At 40.6% G+C, this 20,850-nt stretch overlaps 1 protein-coding gene across 11 annotated transcripts in view; it reads left to right on the forward strand.

Moving 5' to 3' along the window:
• Nucleotides 1-20,850, forward strand: part of LOC127581520 (protein CASP-like) — a 489,061-nt gene that overhangs the window by 435,514 nt on the left and 32,697 nt on the right. For 5 of the 11 annotated variants that reach the window (XM_052035992.1, XM_052035989.1, XM_052035998.1 and 2 more), the window contains one exon: nucleotides 5,411-16,789. The exons of 2 other annotated variants lie outside the window; for them this stretch is intronic. In XM_052035992.1, coding sequence (XP_051891952.1) covers nucleotides 5,411-6,185 — 775 coding nt within the window. In that variant the 3' untranslated portion in view covers nucleotides 6,186-16,789. Of the gene's footprint in view, nucleotides 1-5,410; nucleotides 16,792-20,850 lie in introns of those variants that run through there. 4 more of the 11 variants (XM_052035988.1, XM_052035990.1, XM_052035991.1 and 1 more) reach the window with 3 other exon arrangements.

Here is a 20,850-nt window from a genome sequence, read left to right on the forward strand (position 1 = left end):
TCCCTGCTGTATCACTCTGTGAATCTGTGTGGGGCCAGGGGATGTGGGTGAGGTCCTAAATGAATACTTCTCCTATGTATTCACCCCGGAGCAGGACGTGGAGAGTTCAGGGAGGGATGTATTGATTGTCTGAAGCATGGTAGGAGTGTTAGGTATCTTGGAATACAAGGGTGGAAAAATCCTCAGGGCTGGATGAGATCTATCCCAGAAAGGTTTGGGAAACAAGGGAGGAGATTGCAGGGGTCCTAGAATCTCCTGTCTGCCTCCTAACTATAGAGACTCCTATCACTACCGCCCTTACTGATTTCACCCATCCCTGCTGAGCCTCAGAGCTGGCCACAGTGCCACATGCCCTGATAGCTCATGCCACCACCCCCACCCCCCCAGCAGTACCCAAAGGGGTAGACATTGCTGAGGGGAATGGCCACAGCGGGATCCTGCACTGTCTGCCCGCTTGCTCACCCAACTATCCACTGCCTGCACCTTAGGTATGACCACTCAGCTAAGTCTCTTTTCTATGATGCTCTCAGCATCCCGTACGATCCTAAGTGTGTCCAGTTCCTTCACGCAGACAGTCAGGGATAAAAGTTCACTATTTTATTCTGTAGTTGTGGTGAAAACCAAGTAAAATGTAGCAGGATAAGCTCTGGATAAAGCTGTAACACACAAGGTTCTGGCCAGCATGGGTCTGATAGAGTGAATCCTAAATTCTGTGACTCTGTCGTTACATTATCTAAGGTGAAACCCATCTTCCAAATGTGGCCTCCCCACCCCAACCCCTTACCCATTCCCCTTGAATATCTAAATCATTAAGGATTGGGCTATGACTCTGTGATAGTCTATGACTAACACAAGATTTGCACAGATTCCAGTATCATATAAAAACCTACTGCTCTTGACCCAGTGCCATTTTCCAGATCATTAGTAACTATCGTGAACAACAACAGGCCTATCACCAGTCCTTGTTGCACTGTCAGCAACACCTCCAATCTGAACCTCATCAATAATCACAATTTCAGACCACAGTATTGGAGCTAATTCCTAATCCAGCACTTCCGATTCCTGTTGTAATGACAAGATTCTTCTGTTTGAAGTAACTAAGAGTGAGGAATCTTATCAAAGACTTTCTGAAAGTACAGTAGATCATGTTTCCTTATTCTGTTTTCTATCAGTTTTCAATGGCACGAGCTATTTTTCTGGAGACCATGTTGTAAATTTGTGCCCTCACCTTTCCCAATCAACATAAAGGGCCTTTCTTGTTTCTTCTAGAATCTTCCCAGCACTGGACATCAGTCTGTGGTTCTCAGGCTCTGGTTTGGCCCTTTATCTAAAAGAAATTAAAACCACCAAATCTAATTGCCAATGGAAGGCCACTGTTCCTGATTGCATTGAAGATACACAGAATCTAAGTTCAAAGAGCACTTATCCAGTCTTTTAAAAGTGCTTAGATATGCTGGAGCCCAATCAACTTTGTTTTCCTAACTGAAGAAAGCAGTACAATCTATTTTAACATTAATAGTGCTGTTCAACTCAAAGCACACCTGTCTAAGTGTCATTAATCCTAGGGTAATGCAAATTAGTCACTTAACCTGGAAATCAGCTGGAATCTGTGCCACAGTACAGGATCCAGTATGATCGTTAATGTTCTTCAACTCCTGGTACAGCTGCTGTTACTTCTACAAATGTGCTTCATCTTCTTTTCCAGAGTACTAGCTTGAGAGATTCTCTTGATGAAATAACAAAGAGGGTAAATGAGGAAAATGTTTTTGATGCGGTAGATATGGACTTCTAAAGGGCATTTGATAGAACACCACATAGCAGGTTTGTCATCAGAGGTGAAGGCCATGAATAAAGGTGTCTAAAAGTGTGGATAGAAAATTGGCTCAGTAACAAGAAACAGAGTAATAGTGAAAAGTTGTTTTTGGGACTGAGTGCAGGTGCACCGTGAAGATCCCCAGGACTGCTGCCTTTCTCGATATAAATGATTTAGACGTGGACGTGCAGGAACGATTTCCAGAACTACCGATGACACAAAGCTTGGAGGTGTAGAGGACTGTGAGGAGGAGTAGACGTCAAGGAGCGTGGACAGGTGAATGGGGAGAGGGTGGGGCAGGTGAAATGTAATGCTGAGAACGTGAAGTGGTACATTGCGGTGGGAAGGATGACAAGAGGCAAATACTGAAAGGTGCACAGGAACAGGGAGATCTGGGGTACATGTTGCACTGAATTGTAAGTGACAAGGCAGGTTGAGATGGTGGTTAAAGTACAGGATCCTGGACTTCACACATAAGTAAAGGCAGAGAGTCTAAGAGCAAGGAAGTGGTAATGAGTGTTTCTAGTACTGGATTGGCCACAGCCGGAGCCACACTGAATCGTGTCAGTTGTGGGAGCCACACTTCAGGAAAGGTGTGATGGCTCTGGAGAGGGTGGAGAAGGGATTCACCAAAAGGATTCCAGGGATGAGGGACTTCAGCTGTGTGGATAGACTAGACAAGCTGGGGTTGTTCCCCTTGGACCAGAGGAGGTTGTGAGGGGATCTGTTGGAGGGATTTGAAATCATGGAGATTATATACATAGTAGGTAGTGAGAGCCTGTTCCCACCGGAGGAAGTGTCACAGACAAGGAGATATGGAATGAAGGTAATTGGCGTCAAGAATCAAAAGTATAATGCGGAGAGTTTCTCCCCCAGAGACATCAATTGGGGTTTGGAATGCACTGTCGGGGATATTGGTGGAGACAAACCTAATATAAAGTTCAGAAGGAAGCTGACTAAGTATGTGGAAGGAGAAATTGTACAAGTCTGTGGGTGAAGCTGAGGGGTGGGGTCTCTCTTGCATGGAGCCCAGTGTATCTGAGAATGGATGTGGAATTTTGAGGTATGGGAGCTTGGCCAGACAGAAACTGAAAACATGTCCCCTGCTAGGGAAATCTAGAATTAATGGGCATGTGGGAATCTTTGGAATTCTTTTTGCCAGAGAGTTGGAGATGCTGAGTATTTCAGGGCCGGGGCTGACATTTTTAGACTGCAGGGGAATTGAGAGTCAAAGAGATTGGGCAGGAATTTCGGCAAAGACTCAGATCAGCCTCAATCTTATTGAATGACAGAACATGCTTGAGGGGCTGTGTGTCCTTCTGTTCTTACGTACCCTTACAAGTGGTTTTGTGTCTCTCATCTGCATGCAGTCTAATTTCCATCTTAAATGTGTGGCGTGCATTATGTTCAGTCTGATTGTTGCCTGAGATTTTTGCTTTTAACCAAGTGCTATAAAGTGATAAATAAATAATAGAAATAATAATGACGGCAGTATCTTTCAAAGTCACCAGACGTGGAATCAGTCAGGTGTGACTTTAGTACATTTGACGGAGTTAATCTGCAGTAAACAAAAGAGACAGGATGCCAGGTCCCTGGTCAGGATTGCACAGGAAATTTAAAAGAGGAACTTAACTAATGAAATATTGGTATTGGTTTATTATTGTCACTTGTACCAAGGTACAGTGAAAAACTTGTCTTGCATACAGTTCGTACAGATCAATTCATTACACAGTGCATTGAGGTAGTACAGGGTAAAACAATAACAGAAGACAGAGTAAAGTGTCACAGCTACAGGGAAGACAATAAGGTGCAAGGTCACAACAAGGTAGATTGTGAGGTCAAGAGTCCATCTCATCGTATAAGGGAACTGTTCAATAGTCTTATCACTATGGGATAGAAGCTGTCCTTGTGCCCTCAGGCTCCTGTATCTTCTGCCTGATGGGAGAGGAGAGAAGAGAGAATGACCCGGGTGGGTGGGGTCTTTGATTACGCTGGCTGCTTCACCAAGGCAGTGAGAGGTATAGACAGAGTCCATGGAGGGGAGGCTGGTTTTCCGTGACTGTGTCCACAACTCTCTGCAGTTTCTTGCAGTCCTGGGCAGAGCAGTTGCCATACCAAGCCGTGATACATCCAGATAGGATGCTTTCTATGGTGCATCGATAAAAGTTGGTGAGTGTCAAAGGGAACATGCTAAATTTCTTTAGCCTCCTGAGGAAGTAGCGGCGGTGGTGAGCTTTCTTGGCCGTGGCATCTACGTGGTTGAGTCAGGGCAGGCTATTGGTGACGTTCACTCCTAGGAACTTGAAGCTCTCAACCCTCTCGACCTCAGCACCATTAATGTAGACAGGTGCATGTACACCGCCCCCTTTCCTGAAGTCAATGACCAGCTCTTTTGTTTTGTTGACACTGGGGGAAAGGTGGTTGTCATGACACCATGTCACTAAGCTCTCTATCTCCTTCCTGTACTCCAACTCATCGTTATTTGAGATGCAGCCTACTACAATGGTATCATCTGCAAATTTGTAGATGGAGTTAAGAGCAGAATCTGGCCACACAGTCATGAGTGTATAGGGAGTAAAGTAGAGGGCTGAGTACACAGCCTTGTGGGGCACCAGTGTTGAGAATAATCGTGCTTGGGGTGTTGCTGCCGATCCTCACTGATTGTGGTCTGTTGGTCAGAAAGTCAAGGATCCAGTTGCAGTGGGAGGTGTTGAGTCCCAGGTCTTGGAGTTTGGTGATGAGTTTGTTTAATGACCAACTTTCCTGCTTTGAAGGTGAGTATTAAGCATCACAAAATCTGGAATGTAAATTGGAAGAATCCAGCGAAATGCTGATTTAGTGTTAGCTTTTGTTTCATGGGAGTTGAAGGTACTTAGCTGACCATTTCAACATTACAAAAAATTCTAACAAATACAAAATAACAACAAAATGCTGAAGACACTCAGCAAGGTCAGGCTGCATCTGTGGGAAGAGAAAGAGTTAACGTTTCAGGTTGGAGACGCTTCGACACACTGAGAAGGAGACAAAAGCAAGGGCACCCTCTCAGAGACATCCCCCTCCCCCACTCTCCCTGCAGCTTAACGAGCTTCTTTTGTCTCCTTCCCAGTTCTGGCAAAGGATCTCCAACCTGAAACATTAACTCTTTTTCTTCCCACAGATGCTGCCTGACCTGCTGAGTGTTTCCATCATTTTCAGTTTTTATTTCATATTTCCAGCATCTGCAGTTTTATCTTATTTTCTCTAACATATGTGACTCAATTTGAGCATTTGGCCTTAAATTTATACCCCATGTTGTCTCTCCCATCCTGGATTAAACCCTTAATACCAATTTTGGGATTTTCAATTCACACGTGGATATATTGAAATCTCATTCTTGTCAACACATTTCCTGGCATCTGTCTGGAAAATCTATTCCATCTGTCATCACTTCCCTTCATAAAACATTTATAATCTTAAATCGCTCTGGGTTGTCAGCTTTTAATTAAGCACTTGAGTTCGTTTACCTTCTAATATCCATTGGGTGTTGTGTAACTATGATAAAGGGTAGGAGGCAAGCCTCTGGAATGGTCTAATGATTTATTTCATGTTATGTTGCAGGTCCCGAATTCGAAGGGAGCTGTTCATTGAGGAAGTGCAGGCAGGGTCTCATGGTCAGACAGGATCCAGTGGCTCTCCATCTGTCAGAGGAAGTAGGACAGGTCACAGTTCAGAAGGGGAGAGCTGTGATGGAGGAGACTTGGAAGTGGTGGCTGAAGAAAAGGAAAATGTCATGGGGATGGAAAATTACAGCACTGGGCGTGGGAGCCCTCAGGGAGGGCAGGTAGAGTCACTTTGTGATGAAGATGCAGAATCTCTTGTGCAGGGTGACATTAAAGATGACAGAAAGGAATCATCCCAGTCAGAAAGAGATATTATGGTCTCTCCAAATACTGAGAGCGAAGATGAGAAGATCCTGAAGCAGCCGGGTCGAAACAAGAGATCTCACCGGGAAGCACATTTGTCAGGAGCGTCCTTGGAAGAGTTCCAGAAAAGCCAGCCTTCAATGCAGTCAGTTGTAGAAGAGGACAACTCTACCTCATCAGCCTCCACATCAGCAACTGTAACGGAGACCTCCCGGGATTTGAAAGAAGATACCTCTTTGGTGCAGCAGGCGAGCAGTGAGCAGAGCACTGTCTGTGGAGGCTCCTCATCCTCTTCCGCTGTAGGCTTTCAGAAACGGCTGTTCAATTTTTCTGATACAGCATCACCTGCCCAAAAAACAAGCTTGCGAGAGAACAGCTTAAGGCGTAAGAAAGCAGCAAACTTGAACAACATTATCCATCGTTTGGAGAAGGCTGCAAGTCGGGAAGAGCCCATTGAATGGGAATTTTGAGATTAAATTATTAATTATGCACAACTCCCGAGAGTTAGGTATTGAGAAACCTCGGACGTTCTGTACTCATTTTATCCTGTCACGCACTTAATGCCCTGCAGGCCACGGGGCAAAAATGCCATAGGCCAAGGTGCATATAGAAAGGAGAGCATTAAGTTCTGTTCATCATAGCATTTTCAAAGCCAGAGTTGAAACATGCAGTTAAGCTTTTGTACCCTGAAGTGTTTTTGTGTCATGACTGATTTTCAAACTGTCTGGGATTAACTGTTACAGCTTTGCCTTCCCCCTCTGCCAAGTGGGCTTCAAGCAGCGGCAACCATCGGCTAACGAGGGGATCTCCTGGCCATAAAATGGCAGCAGAGCGATATTACACTATTAACTTCTTAAACAGAAAAAAAATTGGAGAGTTTTCAAATGACTAGAATTTTATAGCTGTTCAGTTGCCACTGAGAGATTGCACAGTCATCTGACTCTAAACACACTAGTTTGGTTTCTTAGATATTTTGAGATTTCTTGCTGTTTTAAACTTTGAAAGAGAAAAACACATTTAGCCCACTTATTTTTTAAAAAAAGGTTATGTAAAAAAAAGATTTGTCAAAAAGATGTGGTAGGTGAGTTAGTGTTTCCTTGTATGTGAATTTAGAATAATGATATGTAGTGCACATTGTTTCATAGCTTTAACTGACTCTGGTTTCTCTGCAGGCCAGGGTTTGTTTAATACACTCCATTTTAGGCCAAATCAGGACAAGATCTGAACCTAGATATTTTATAACCTGCTTTTTAACCTCTAAACCACAAAGCACGCTGATCAGACCTCATATTATTGTCTTTTTGTGTGCGAGAGTGTGTGTGAGAACAAGTTTGTATGTGTGTAAGTTTTTAGGCCTGGCTGATTTCATACATCCTGATGCACATTTAGAGTGCATACTGCCACCCTTTCCTCAGTAAGCTGTGTCATCAATAGGGCTTGTATGAGTTAGCTTGTCACAAGTTACATATTTTTTCTTGCCATATCTTTTATTAAAACTAACAGTAGATGATTTCAGTATACAAGAATATTTTTTGTGCTTATTTATAGGTGCGGTATTTTTTTTCTATCCATTGTTAGGAAGTGATGAAAGGGAGCAAGTCTTGTTCTAAAGGGTCAGACTGCCGGCAGTATTTGGGATATTTTACAAGTTTCACTGGATAAATATTGGCTCCTTGACATCTTTCAAGCTCCAGATTATTGATTAGAAGTTGTTTCACAGTGTAAATTGCATCATGATTTTTGTGTTGGTCTTTTAGGTCAGAATCCATTGAAGTATCTGTGTAGCACAATCATAACCTGTCATTTTAATTATAATATATGAACTCTGTTTTCTATAATAATTATGGTTGAGGAGTTATATACCTGATATTGCACCACAGTGTGTTGTGTGTAGTTTTTGTAGCAGATTATGACTGTTTATAGGGAAAACTACATTATCTGCATGATATGTTAAATAATCATATATTTCTTACATAAAAATCGTGCATTGCATATTGATTGAGCACTTAGCTGTTAAGTGTACTTATGGTGCTGATTCAACTCCAGCTAGTCATAGAGAAGGGCTCTAGGAGGCTGCAAGGCAGTAAGTTAGAATGAAATCCTCCAGCATTCATGCCCACCAGAGAGCATTCCTCAACATTAAGCTGTATAAGATGAATTTTGAAAATTGTGCGAAACCAGCATTCCCTCAAATACATACTGTTGCCACAGGCATTAGTACAAATCTTTCTCCCAGCACTGGAGTGTAGTGTGTCATTGCTGGTAAACGGTCAAGGGCAGTCCCCATTTACTTTTCTTTCTTGGTCTCCTCAGCCTGTCCAAAGGTGAGAGAAACAAAGCACTTCCTGTGCTCTGCTGTGAGGTGTGGTCCAGATATGATTCTGGGATTCCTCTTCCTCCTGGTGGGTAACCATTTTAGTTTATGCCATTATACATTCTGGCAGTAGGTGACACACAAACCCTTGGAAGTTATGATCTAAAAAGAGGCCATTTGACTCAACCAGTTGACATTTGCTTCTGTCCTCCATGTGAGTTTGATTTAATTTAAATGATTAACTGAACTTAAATTCCCCAGTTGTCATAGTGGAATTTGACCTAATACTTTTGGATAATTAGGATTACTGACTAATTATTGGATTACTAGTCACGTAATGTAACCACTATTTTCAGCAAAGCCCCACAGAACCGCACAATGGCCCCTAACAGTGGGCAAGAGTTATGTTCCCTTTTGATGAAATGTGAGTGTCCCGTGCTATTCAAACGTCCATCAGGTCATGGTGTAAGGAAGAAATTGGTAATGAAACAGAAGGTTTCAGAAGGATTGACAGTTTGCTTCATCAGTTTTCTTGACCCTGTCCTCTCAAACACAAGCATTAAGGCAGTGCTCCCTCCTACTCCTTTCCACTCTGCATGACCTTAGCTTTGCCCAATACCGGAAATTTGTGGCCACCCCGTAGTTTCAGTCAACTGGATTTTTACCAGACTTCATGCCTGAGGTTGCACTATTGGCAGGGAAGTGTTTGTGGGAGCAGCATGACGAGCTGAATGCTTCTCTTTTCAGTAACTCTGAGAAACAAAAAATGTTTTATAAAATTCCATAACTATTTTTGAGACTGTAATCTTCCCATCTGTTGTCTAAACCTTCCCTCAATCATGTATATCCTTTCCCAAAGCAGTCCACTTTGCAATGTGATCTTTATGCTGGAGAACTCAGGAAACTAAACCTCAATTGAAACACGTGAGAATTGATGTTGATATAACTTGAAGCTTCAAATTTAATTTGTTTCTCAGAACAAAATAACTTAATCCTAGAAATGTTTGCAGTAGTGGAAATTTCTTTAAGGGTCCATCCACACTAGAGGTTTGGGATTAGCTGTATGGGATTCCCATAGTCATTGTAACAGAGTTAATGATGATACTTAGAATAATCTTGAAAGATGTCATTTCTCAGAGATTAGTTGGGCAGTAGGTCTGTACGTTATTTTGACAGTGTTTGCTATCAGCCATTGTAGAGCAGTTAAAAGAATGCTGTGTCAGCAGCAGTATGTATCAGGCAGACGTGATTTTATTCATTCTAACCTTCTGTTTTGTCATTTATGTATGTCAATATTATCTGTAGGTTTCATCCTTTTGTTGACACTGGTGTTTAACTTTAGATTCATGTAGTAATTCATAATGATGTATAGTGTAGCACGCATTAGAAATCTTTTAATATTCATAAATAAAAAGAATGTTCTTAAGAACAGTGATCATAATATTCTGTACATAAATCTGAGTTAATAACTACTAAGTACAGATCACTGTCTTAGGAGATGGGCAATCCCTAAAAACAGATCCTTCCTTTGATGTGCAAAACTTAGCATATAAATAACTTAATAACCAGAGCTAATTCTGATGGTTTTAGAGTTAGTCAAATAGCCTTAGATTTATCCTTTTTTTGTAAATAATTTTTGGAGCTGAAATTCTGAGAACAATAGAAACATTTACTTTAGTCCTGTATTGGCAACACAGGTAATTTATTCTTATTCTGATTTATTCAGACTGGCTGGAAACTCGAGTTGTTTTCATTTGATCACTATAATAGTGCATTGACGGTCTTGTTCATCTTCCCTGGAACTTCAAGCCTGTCACCATTCACTTACTTCGAAGTAGATGCTTCAATTAAAATTTCAAGCTATAGGTTTTATATCCTTTAAATTTAGATAGTTTACAGGGAATTGTAAACTTTATTTTATTTCAAGACGTCCACCCTTTTAATCATACTTTATAGCTCAGTCAGAGTAAAGACAATTGCAGCCTGTGATCTTACAGTGTGTATTTTACAGGTTCTGTTGTTTCATGTAAATAATTATGGGCCTTATAATTTTACAAGCTTGTAAGATATTTAGAAGTTGTTGATTTTTCCTGCAAGCAGTTTGGGTAGTAAAATATTTCAGTTCTTCTGAATAAAAATGGTCAAATGCATTGGCAACATTATATCATTTAGCATTAAGACAGAAGGAAACACAGATTGAGATTTTGTCCCTGATAAAGAAATATGTTCATTCTTAAATCTCTCCAATTATTTTGTGTGTGTCATTCTTTTGCACCTACCCTTTCCAAGAGATTGGTTAGACCTGGTGATGGTACCACTGTCTTTAATCGCTGCCTGTTATATTTTGGTTCTGTAGTGTTGAACAATATTTCTAGTCTGAGTCTCAGTTCTGTAGCAACTCTGAAACTTGTACTAAGTCTTACATTTTATGACGAGCACTTTGTATGCACCGTTTCCGTTTCCATTTAAAAGATTGAAGGCTCTCACCAAATTTTGAAGGTTTGTGTTGCAGAGCCCTATGGCTAGATACTAGTTTGAGACAGTCAACATACATTCCATTTTTGACCCATAACAACAGCTGAGACCATCCCAAACTTTCCTTAGGTGGGATTGAGCCTAAATCTTTTGAGATTACCATCTGCATTTTTTAGCCACCTTAAAATTCGGTGATAAAACCACGTTCCTGTGAAACTCTGCTCAACTTGTGCATCCCAGCATTTGATGCTGACATTCGGAGCCAGTATAAGTAACTGGACATAACAGAGCAGAACTCTTGTGTGCCTTGAGTAGGATAGTACGCAAAGAAAGAAAGAGTCAGACTCTGTCGTAACCTTAGATATTGTGATTGCAGTCGCTAAATTGGCTCCCATAAACATATGCACCAGTGGAAAAAAGATGAAAAGTAGAATACATTCCCCAAAGCACTTAAAGCATTATTTTACAAAGAATATATTTTTAAAATCTGTTGTGATACAGTCATAGAAGCACAAGATTTCTAAAATCAGATGTAGTGGAAGGAGAATAATTTCTGTTCATGGCCTTAGAAGTATTTTCCTATAAAGTCCTTGTAAATGGTGGGTCATCAGCATATTTTCTCGCAAAAGCACTATTATAAAAAGCAATATTAACATTCCATAGATTTTTAGCTGTAGTTTTGTAAAAATGCCTCCTTTGAACTTTTATCCTTTGACTCTTTGAAAGATGTTTGAAATCATTTTGCTGTTCAACAGCAAAAATGCACTCAATTTTCCACACCTAGTTTCAATTGATAAGCACAGCAGCACAGTGTACCTATGCTGAAACTCCATTTGTAAATAAATCTCTGATCATAACTTCTGGGAATTGGCCACCTTTTACTGCCAAATCTTTTCTATGAAAATTTCACAAACATTTCAGAACTTTAATATAACGTATTTACATCTCAAAAAATCTGCAGTCTGCCCCATTTTTAGGAAGGTGTACTAAGGAAAGAATACAAGAATCTCTTTTGTTAAATCTTTAAATTTCTAACAACGTTCAGCGTCTTTCTCCAATTACTTACTGCAGTTTAAGATTAATTTATTATTTAGGTGTATTCTCTAACTAGCAGACTTATTCTTCTGCCATCTGATTCATTTAGAACCTTTGAAAAGATTGGTTGAATTCCTGAGAATAAATTTCACAATTATGACTTCTAATTCATTCATTATATAAATCCATATGTTTTAATCAATGCTAGAAGACGTCACCAAGCAAGGTATTTTCTGTTTGTCATAAAAAGGATTCAAGTTTCAGTGTAATGTATTCATAGAGTAGCATCACTAACATAATCAATAGGCACCTATAACTCACTAGCATCAAGTAAGCACCTCCCTTCTATTTGTTTCATTGTTAGCTGCATGAAATACAGACACAGAGAAATATGACTGTCACTGGTTAAATGCTGTAAAGTCAATTACATTTCTCCTAATTTTCCTGAGCTGGAAAGTGGCAAAAAAATTATTTTAATTGAGGAAATGGAACAGATACTTTTGTGTTCTGTTATTGTTGAGCACTTCCCCTCCAGCTTTTCAGGTTATTTGTTCCCTTTTTAAGTCAACAATGATTTTGTTATAGCTATGAAAGTAGCATCACTTGCAAAATTGATCTGAGGAATATTCTGTTAAAATAATCTTCATCACCCATTGTTTTGGTGTTCTCTCTTGTTGTTAGATGGTAAACCCTTGGAGTCCAGTGTTGGTTCATTTATCCTGCACAGCCCATCCAGAACAGACAGGACTTTGCCCATATTCTCAACTTCTTCATGGGCAACTCATGTTAGGTTGATTGAGAGAGCCACAAGTCTGCAATCTCCTGCTTTGAGACCAAAATACTTTTCTGATATTATTTAACTGTTGAGATTTACTCTTTTAGCCCCATTTTACCTTTTGCTTATTCATTCCCACATTCTGTTCTTTATTCCATTATCGACCCATTCTAATTTGTAAGAGGCTGACCCTACCACCATTAGCTATGCACGCTGAGAGTAAAGCTGTCCTTTCCTCCTTTCCCCCTAGCAATGCTATAATATTTATTTTGAGGAGTTGTTTGGTTCCCTCCATTTCCTGTTGTCTTAGCTTTAATAATTTTTCTCTTTGCATGAATGTATCAGTAAAACTCACAAAATGAACTCACACAGCATATTTTTTACAATTGTGCATTGCAGGTACACTTTAACATTGTTCCCCATCAGTAGACATACACCATGTGGATTCTAGGCTGGGGTCCATGATTTTGTTTTTAAATATGAATAATGGATGAGAAAAATAAAGCTGAATCAAAGTCTTTTTAAAAACAAAAGCTGCTGGAAATACGTAGGAATTCTGTCATCATCTGAGAGAAGAAGTGTTTCTGTTCCTCTTGAATCTCCTCTGCTTTGGTCCATTATACACTTCATTTGCAGAGTTTAGAAACCTTGTCTGTCCTCAGCCTTGCCATTCATCTCCATGGGGTTCTGTATCGTCACATTGTTTGTTTCTGCGTGCTATCCCTTTCCTCATCAGGAGCTGACCTCTATCAAAATCCATGTTTTTCCCTGATTTTTTTTGTACTTTCTCAAAATCTAATATTTGTGCCCATGCCTTCGGTCATATCTCCAATTCTTTCTGATCAACATCATGTGTTCTTTCTGTGGGATCTGCTGTTGTGTTTTAAGGCACTATATATTTTGTTGTTGTATGCTAATTTACAAAAGATTATTTCAGGTGTTTTGTTAAGTGTTAGGAATATTGTTTTAGTAAACAGTTCACTGATTGCTGAGCATTATATTCAAATATAACTGCTGCAGTTCTTTAACTTCATAGTTCTGTGGCCTAGGCTGGTTCAGTTACAATTTAAGGTATCCATGTTAGACCAGACCAAGTCAGATGGAAACCCAAGTGACTACAGATGCTGGAATCTCTGTTTTGCCCTGTTTTTTTTTGTGCTTTCTCAAAATCTATATTTGTACCCATGTTACCTATTGCCCACCAGCTTCAGTCTCACCCCTCCCTGTCGCCTCTTTATACTGGCCATCTCCCCTCTGCACTGTCAGTCCTGATGCAGGGTCTCGACCCAAAATGCCAACAATTCCTTTGCCTCCACAGGTGCTGTTCGACCCACTGAGTTCTTCAGCAGTTTTGCTCAGATCAGATAGGCTTAGTTTCTTCTCTAAAGGTCATTAGTCAACAAGGGTTTTTGTGACAATCCGACAGCTTTGTGGGTACCAAGTGAAATTTTCTCTCTAACTTTATCAAACTAAATTCAAGTTCTTTGGAGACCATGGCATTAGTTGAACTCAAATTCATGTGGACTGTGTGTCTTGGTATATCCACAATACTATACCTGGGGTATTTGACCTAAGTTTAGAGGTCTACTCCTGTGTGCATTAATCTTTTGGATTTATGTGAGTTTCATTTTCTGCCCCTTCTGACCTTCATGCTGAGCTTCAGCGCGGCTTGCCTTGCTGAAGCTGTCCTTGTAGTTTGTGGAGAAGATAATATGAATTAATGAAATTAATGACATTGTTTTGATCATCTGCAAGACCAGCAGTGTTGGTTTTCAAAAATGCGGTAAAATAGCCAATGACAAAACAGCTGCTTTAAAAATAAGTAACAAATAATGGACAGGCCAGTGAAGCCAAATTACTGAGCAGAAAGCTCCATGAAGTATTGTCAGCCACTCCACAGTCGAGACCTATTTGTTTCTTGTTTTTTGCTTGTAAGAATCCCAGACTGATTAGAAAATAGTATCTACAAGTTTAATTCATGCATTCTATACGCAGTTGATAACACCTGAAAAGTATTAGTTCAAAAGGAAACTGAGTTTGTCATTTCTTAATGTGTTTGTTTCGAACTAATTTTCATCTCTTCCCAGTGCCACGAAGATAAAGCTTTTGTATAGTCAGAAAAACTCTCGTGACCCAGCTTAGATGGCTGCATTAAATTTACCATTTCAGGAGGGTATCCTTAATAATGGTTAGGATGCAAGGTATTCCTGCTCTGTGTTCCTTGCTTTAAGATGAATTTCTTGTACAGTTTTCACTTCTTTTAAAAGATTTCACCCAAAGTTTACTGAGTTTTATTTGCAAGGGATTAAAAGCAAAAGTGCAAATGTTACTCATTGTTACACTCAGCTAGTGTTGTTCCAATTTTCATTGGTTTTCTGAAAATTTAATGCTTGATTTAGTTTTTCCAGAATCATCGATTTCCTAGTTTTGTCTAGATCCCCCACACCTGTCTTCAGCTGGTGAAAGACAAAGGCAGGTCATCAGTACGATGAAAGATGTAAAAATGGATTATCACAGAATTTGATTTGGAAAGCATCAGACAAAACAGAAATCACATGTAAGAGGACATTTGACTCGGTGCCCAAACAGTGTAGCTGGTCATGAATTTCTTTGTGACCAACTGCTGGGAGATGCAATTAATGAAATCATGTTTTGGAATATATGCTAACTAGTGGCAATTCATCTGACAACTGGCAAAATTCCTTTTAGCTGAAAGATCATCAGTGAGCCGTGACTCAGAGCTGCAGGTTCTAGGGTGAAGAAGTCAGTACAAGCTAAGGTGATGTTCATCACAGCTGGAATACAGTACAAGTATTAGTGAGCTATTCTTGCAGTATGGAATTTGTGGCTTGGCTTAGTTTCAAGACTTGGAGAAGAAGTAAGAAGTGATAATACAGTGTGACAGTGTCCTGGATTATATTTGGAGGTAGAGATTGTGTTTATTTGTTGGTGTTGATATATGTACCGAGTCTCACTCTGAGCACTGCTTGAATGTTCTGAAAAATGTCCCTTAAATCTTTCAGGTAGAGCAAAATCAGGTAATGCAGAGTCTGGATAGATTGAGGACAAGGACAATCGTCCTTGTGAAAGGTGAAAATCAACATCATCATCAAAGGAGACCTTGCTGAAATATTTGCATCTAGTAAGGAAGTAAGGCCATCCAGAATGTTGAATATTGGTATATCAGGGTGATACTCTGAGAGAAAGTGACATCCTTTTCCTTCATTTTTTTTTTCCTTTCTTACACCGTGCCTAGAGATGACACTGCAGTCATGATAGCAATGCAGAGTTATGCCTTTCACTCAGTATCAGTGGTAGACTGTCCAGTCTTGTTGCTGGTTGGATTCGCTGCAGTGCCCATTATCAGCAGTGAGAGAGACAATCTCCTCCGTTGCAGTGGAATAGAACAAGATCCCGTTGTTAAGCATTGTTGATCCATGAGAACAAACAAAGCAACATCACCTTTTCGTACAATTCAGAATGATAAAATTTAACGTCTTTTCTCTCCTAAGATGCTGACTGACTTGCTGAGTGTTTTTGGTTTTTTATGATTTCCAACATGTGCAACTTTTAGTTTTGTAGTTATCTACAGCATTAAATTAACTTTGAGTATGGCAAACAAGTTTCACTTCTGCTTGTTGAGCTTGAGCACTCTAGCTTTGCACAGCATTAATTTCTATAGCATGAGTCTGAATCATGGTTTGTAAGCTGAGGTGAGACAGTGATTGTAATCTTTGCTCCAGCCTCCTAGAGCCCCCTTTAAATCAAATTGTTCAATAATAAGTAGAAAGAAAAGGTTTTGTTCACAAAACCTTTTCCTTTTTGTTGGGGAAGGTAGCAGAAATCTGTAGAATTATACATGACCATCTGTGCAATAATCATTAGTCATTAGTGGGCAGTTTCTGAACTGCCCCGTGTGCTACAGCAGCACACTTGTGTGACATACTTACCTGGACAATTTTAATAAGCTTATTGTCTTTACCCATTCCCCGGGCGTTTTGTGGTGTCTTACAGTTTAGCAGTATTCCGTTTATTAATGCCGTCACATACTAAATGTTTTAGATGATTTTTAGAATTTGCTATTCACAGTCACAGAAAAAGTTCACAATAATAAACCCAGATGACCAAAACAAAGTGTCATTCTTGTGCACATGGCTTTATGCTAACCATTTTTCACTGTGATCCACATTTCATAGCTGTTTTTTCTTGGTATTAGAAATTGGTCAAAACTTTTCTATATGGCTGGCAAAAGTGGAATCTGCTCCCTCTGTGGCAGAATCAGGTTTCTCTCTGTCTTTGGTGATTAGTCATACTGCATACTTTGTTCTCAGCACTGTAAACAGTCCCTATATGATATGGAGAAGCAATATCACTGTATGAAACTCACATGATGTATTATTCACTAGCACCCTAGGTGTGATAATTGAAGTAAATATCTTTTATACAAACACAGTATTGGCTTTCATTGTCTTTATTTATGTGTAATCATTCAAAGCAAACGTTTTAATCTGTGATGCAAAGACATTAAATGATCTGATATTTCAGCATTATAAAGTGTCTATTTAAAAATATCATTCTTTCAATGAGCATTATTCTGTTCCTTTCTTAGGGAATGACTGTATGAGAAGTGTGAACTTTGTGGGTTGATGTCCGGGTGCTAATACCCTGGTATCAGTTGATAAAACTCAGACCCATCTTATTGCACATTTTGAAAAGCCGCTGTATTCCTACTAACGTCAGGCAGATACTCAGTTATTCTCTTCCACAGAAAAGGCAGGACTTTTACGCTGAGTGGTTTGCATCAGCCTGTTGGAAGTCCTCCCCTTGACAGCCAGATGGGCTTTCTCTTCCAATCATAATCCAGGTAGGCAACTCCAACCTGCTTACCCCTTTAATGTGAATGATTGAGAGCTAGAAATATCCAGCTTCTGTTGCATGATTGAATTGGAGTCCGTTTTGTTCATAGAAACATATGTTCTTCATTTGTGTTGTCCTTAAACTTTGGAAATCTCTTTCATCCCACCACTGCCTTTTCTCTCTTTAAGGGGAAACAAGACAATCTAAATCGTAGTTGCTGTGAGTCCCATTTTGAAGTCTGAAAGTAGGTCAAAGCAAGGGTTGCTAAAGGATGCAGCCTATCTGCTGGATTTTATAGTGCACAGTACTGTACATATTTAAATCCTGTTTTTAACCACTTAGTCTCTTGAACATCTTCAGCACATTGAAACCTATAATCAACACATATTATTGAATTATTTCTCTGCTCTTGCCTGAACTCTTAGATTTCTGAGTTTGGAAACGTTTTTCATCATACCCACCCCAAAAAGTCAGTGGCTGATGTGAGGTGTTCTGTAGCACCATCCCTTGTTGGGAATGCCAGGAGCGGGGGATGTCTGTAAGGCTTGATTTTGTTAGCAGGTCCTCGGATGTTAGTGTGGTCGATGCCAGCCGGCCCGTCAGGGTTAGCTCCAAATGACCTGCAAGGCCAATGGAGGATAGGCAAGAGACAGCAGATGTCCCTGAGAGGCACAAGTAAGCTATGTGAGTTACTATGACAATCATGTTTGCTGGTTCTGTCTGGGTTTTTAATTGCAGATTTAGTTCACGTTAACTGAACATGTTAACGATCCTCGGCTGCCAATGGATTATTTATATCTGTTTATTGCATGTTTAGCAAATTTGCCAGGTTGAGGCCTCCTTGGCATGCCCTCTCCACACCTCAGTAAACCCTGGCTTTACGCTAATGGTGCAATGAGAAACAGGCCAGGCTGTGAGGTTACAAAAAGCTCTCATGGATGCCCAGGTCTGAGCTGCCAAATCTGCTCTGAATCTGTATAATTTAGCATTTTGGTGCTGTTTGTGCCAGGATGGGACTTTGTCTCCACAAGGATTACAAGGATTGTCTCCACATTATGTTATATTTGAACATAAGAGTTAGGAGCAGGAGTAGGCGGTCTTGCCGCTCAAACCCGTTCTGCCATCCAACAAGATCATTGCTGATCATCCACCTCGGTTCCATTTCTTGCACTTTCCCCATATCTTTGTATCCTCAATATCCATAAATCTATGGAACTCTGTTTTGAATACATTCAAAGACTGGGCCCCCAAGCCCCGCAGGGTAGAGAATTCCAAAGGGTGAAGAAATTTCCTCATTTCTGTCCGATATAGCCTACTACATATTCTGCTGTCCTACACGCCTCAGCGAAGGTAAACTTCTCAAACATCTTGAATCCAACCTGGGAAGCCTGTAAAAAAAATTGTGAACTTCGATGAGATCACCTTTCATTCTGCTAAACTCTAGAGGATACAGACTTAGTCTATTCGATCTCTTCTCATAGGGTAATCCTGATACTATTTGGCCGATACTCCCTCTGTGGCAAGTGAATCCTTTTGCAGGGAAGGACACTGAAGTTGTTCACAATATTCCAGGTGTGGTCTCACCTGTCTTGAGGCAGGCACTCATAACAAAATTGTCATGGACCACCTTCAGGTAATTTGGTGTGGATCAAGCTCAAGTAAATTTATCCCTAGTGAAGTGTCACTCACTGCAGACCTAATCTAGCCATTGTGTCCTTTAGATTCAGCCAGCCTGGTCAGTAGTGGTGCAGCACCACTATAGGTGATGGTCATTGAAGGCACGGCCCACCTTGGGTTTGGTCCTGATCTCCAGTACTGTGTTTGCACCTTGTCCCTGTGACCATGTGGGGTTCCTCCAGGTGCTCCAGTTTCCTCCCACATCCCAAAGGGGTGCTGGTAGGTTAATTGACCACTGTAAATGAACGGTAGTATAGGTGAGTGACAGGAGGAGTGGGGAGCTGATGGGCATGTGAGAGGGAGAATGTGTTACAGAGAAACAAGGGAGAGGATGACATTGTTGGGATTGTTCCGAGAACTGAGATAAACTCAATGGGACAAATGGGTTCCATGAATATGACTTTACTCTGCCCCCTGAGTCAAGACTAAACAACCGCCAGAAATAACTTCTCTCTATTGTTAAATATTATAGTTTCCTTGCATCCTGATGACTAATCACACCATAAGCTTCTCATGTTCAGGGAATACAACATGATAGCTAGGGTGGACAATAAATGCTGATGACACCCAGATCCTGAAAATGAATATTGCCTCACCGCTCACACTGTGCAGTGGTCATATTTAAGACTCAGCCTTCCTTGCACCTTCAATTACTTTTCTGTGCTCAAAACTGTTGTCTACACCTAACATTGGATAGCATGGAGATCAGAAACATCACAGGCAGCTTGAGTAGCCAACATCATGGATCCTCTTACAGGAGTGTAGTGATCTCATTCGGAGGAACATACTTGCCTTATTGTGTTTGGAACTGAGCTTTCCTTTAACTCCATGAAGATTGAAGGCTGGGTTTGCAGTGCTCAGTTCTGACATGCTTGCCCAAGATTTGAAAATATTTGAAGAGAATTGTTTAATATCTTGATTTGCTCCAGAGCAGAGCTAGCATGCAGTTTGAAGGATATGTGGTCAAAACGTAACATTATCTTCATATTGTCGTTGTGAATATTGAATGAATTTCCTTCAAATACCTTGTAACAGCTGACTAGAATTGGGGTAATACTGCGCTGATGGTGAGAACAACAAACAGTTGTCTGCCGATAAATCACCCAACTTTCTGCCCCATGAGCTAATGAATGCAGCTTTGTGACGTAGATGTTTTAGTGCAGGGAATCAGTGATTTGTGCTGCAGAAAGAAATTGTGGCCTTTAAAAGGCAGAAGTAGCGGTGACTACAATGAGCCAGGGTGCATTTGTTAGTGACGAAAACACACTAGTCATTCAGTAGACATGAAAACAAGGGAACCATGATAGACTGACTTGTTTTTGTGCCAAGAGCTGTTTGACTTCAGCACTTTAGATCTGAAACTGTGCTGGAACCATGGATCACTGAGAGACTCAGAAAAGCCTGGCCATGCACGCTGCAGTCGGCGTAAACCGTTATGTGCAGAGGAGCCGGGGTTGAACGGATAGCTGATTGGTGGTGAATTACTGGCATAGTCTGATTAATGTCGTGGTTGGAATATAAACCCTGGCCCACAGCTGCTGCTTATTCTCTTTGTACCTTTTTTTTAATTTAACCAATAACTTAATGTAAATTTTAATGTCACTGCTTCTCTGCATGGAGTGTAGCTGTTTCCATTTGTGCCAAATGGAGATGTTGGTAATCCCCATTCTGATCAACTGGGGAAGTGGGCTAAGGAATGGCAGATGGAATTTAACTTGGACGAGTGCGAGCTGTTGCTCTTTGGTGAGTTAAACCAGGGCAGGACTTGCACAGTAAATGGCAGGGCCCTGGAGAGTGGTGAAAAGAAGAGAGACCTAGTGGTACAGGAATATTGTTCCCTGAAAGTGGAGACACAGGTAGACAAGGTGGTGAAGAAGGCATTTGACACACCGGCCTTCATCAGTTAGGGCACTGAATGCAGAAGTTGGGACATCATGTTACAGCTGTACAAGTTGTCGGTGAGACCACACTTGGTTGACTGTGTGCAGTCTGGTCGCCCAGC

This window comes from Pristis pectinata, chromosome 21 (genome assembly GCF_009764475.1).
Source record: "Pristis pectinata isolate sPriPec2 chromosome 21, sPriPec2.1.pri, whole genome shotgun sequence".
In the NCBI taxonomy this organism is placed as follows: Eukaryota; Metazoa; Chordata; class Chondrichthyes; order Rhinopristiformes; family Pristidae; genus Pristis; species Pristis pectinata.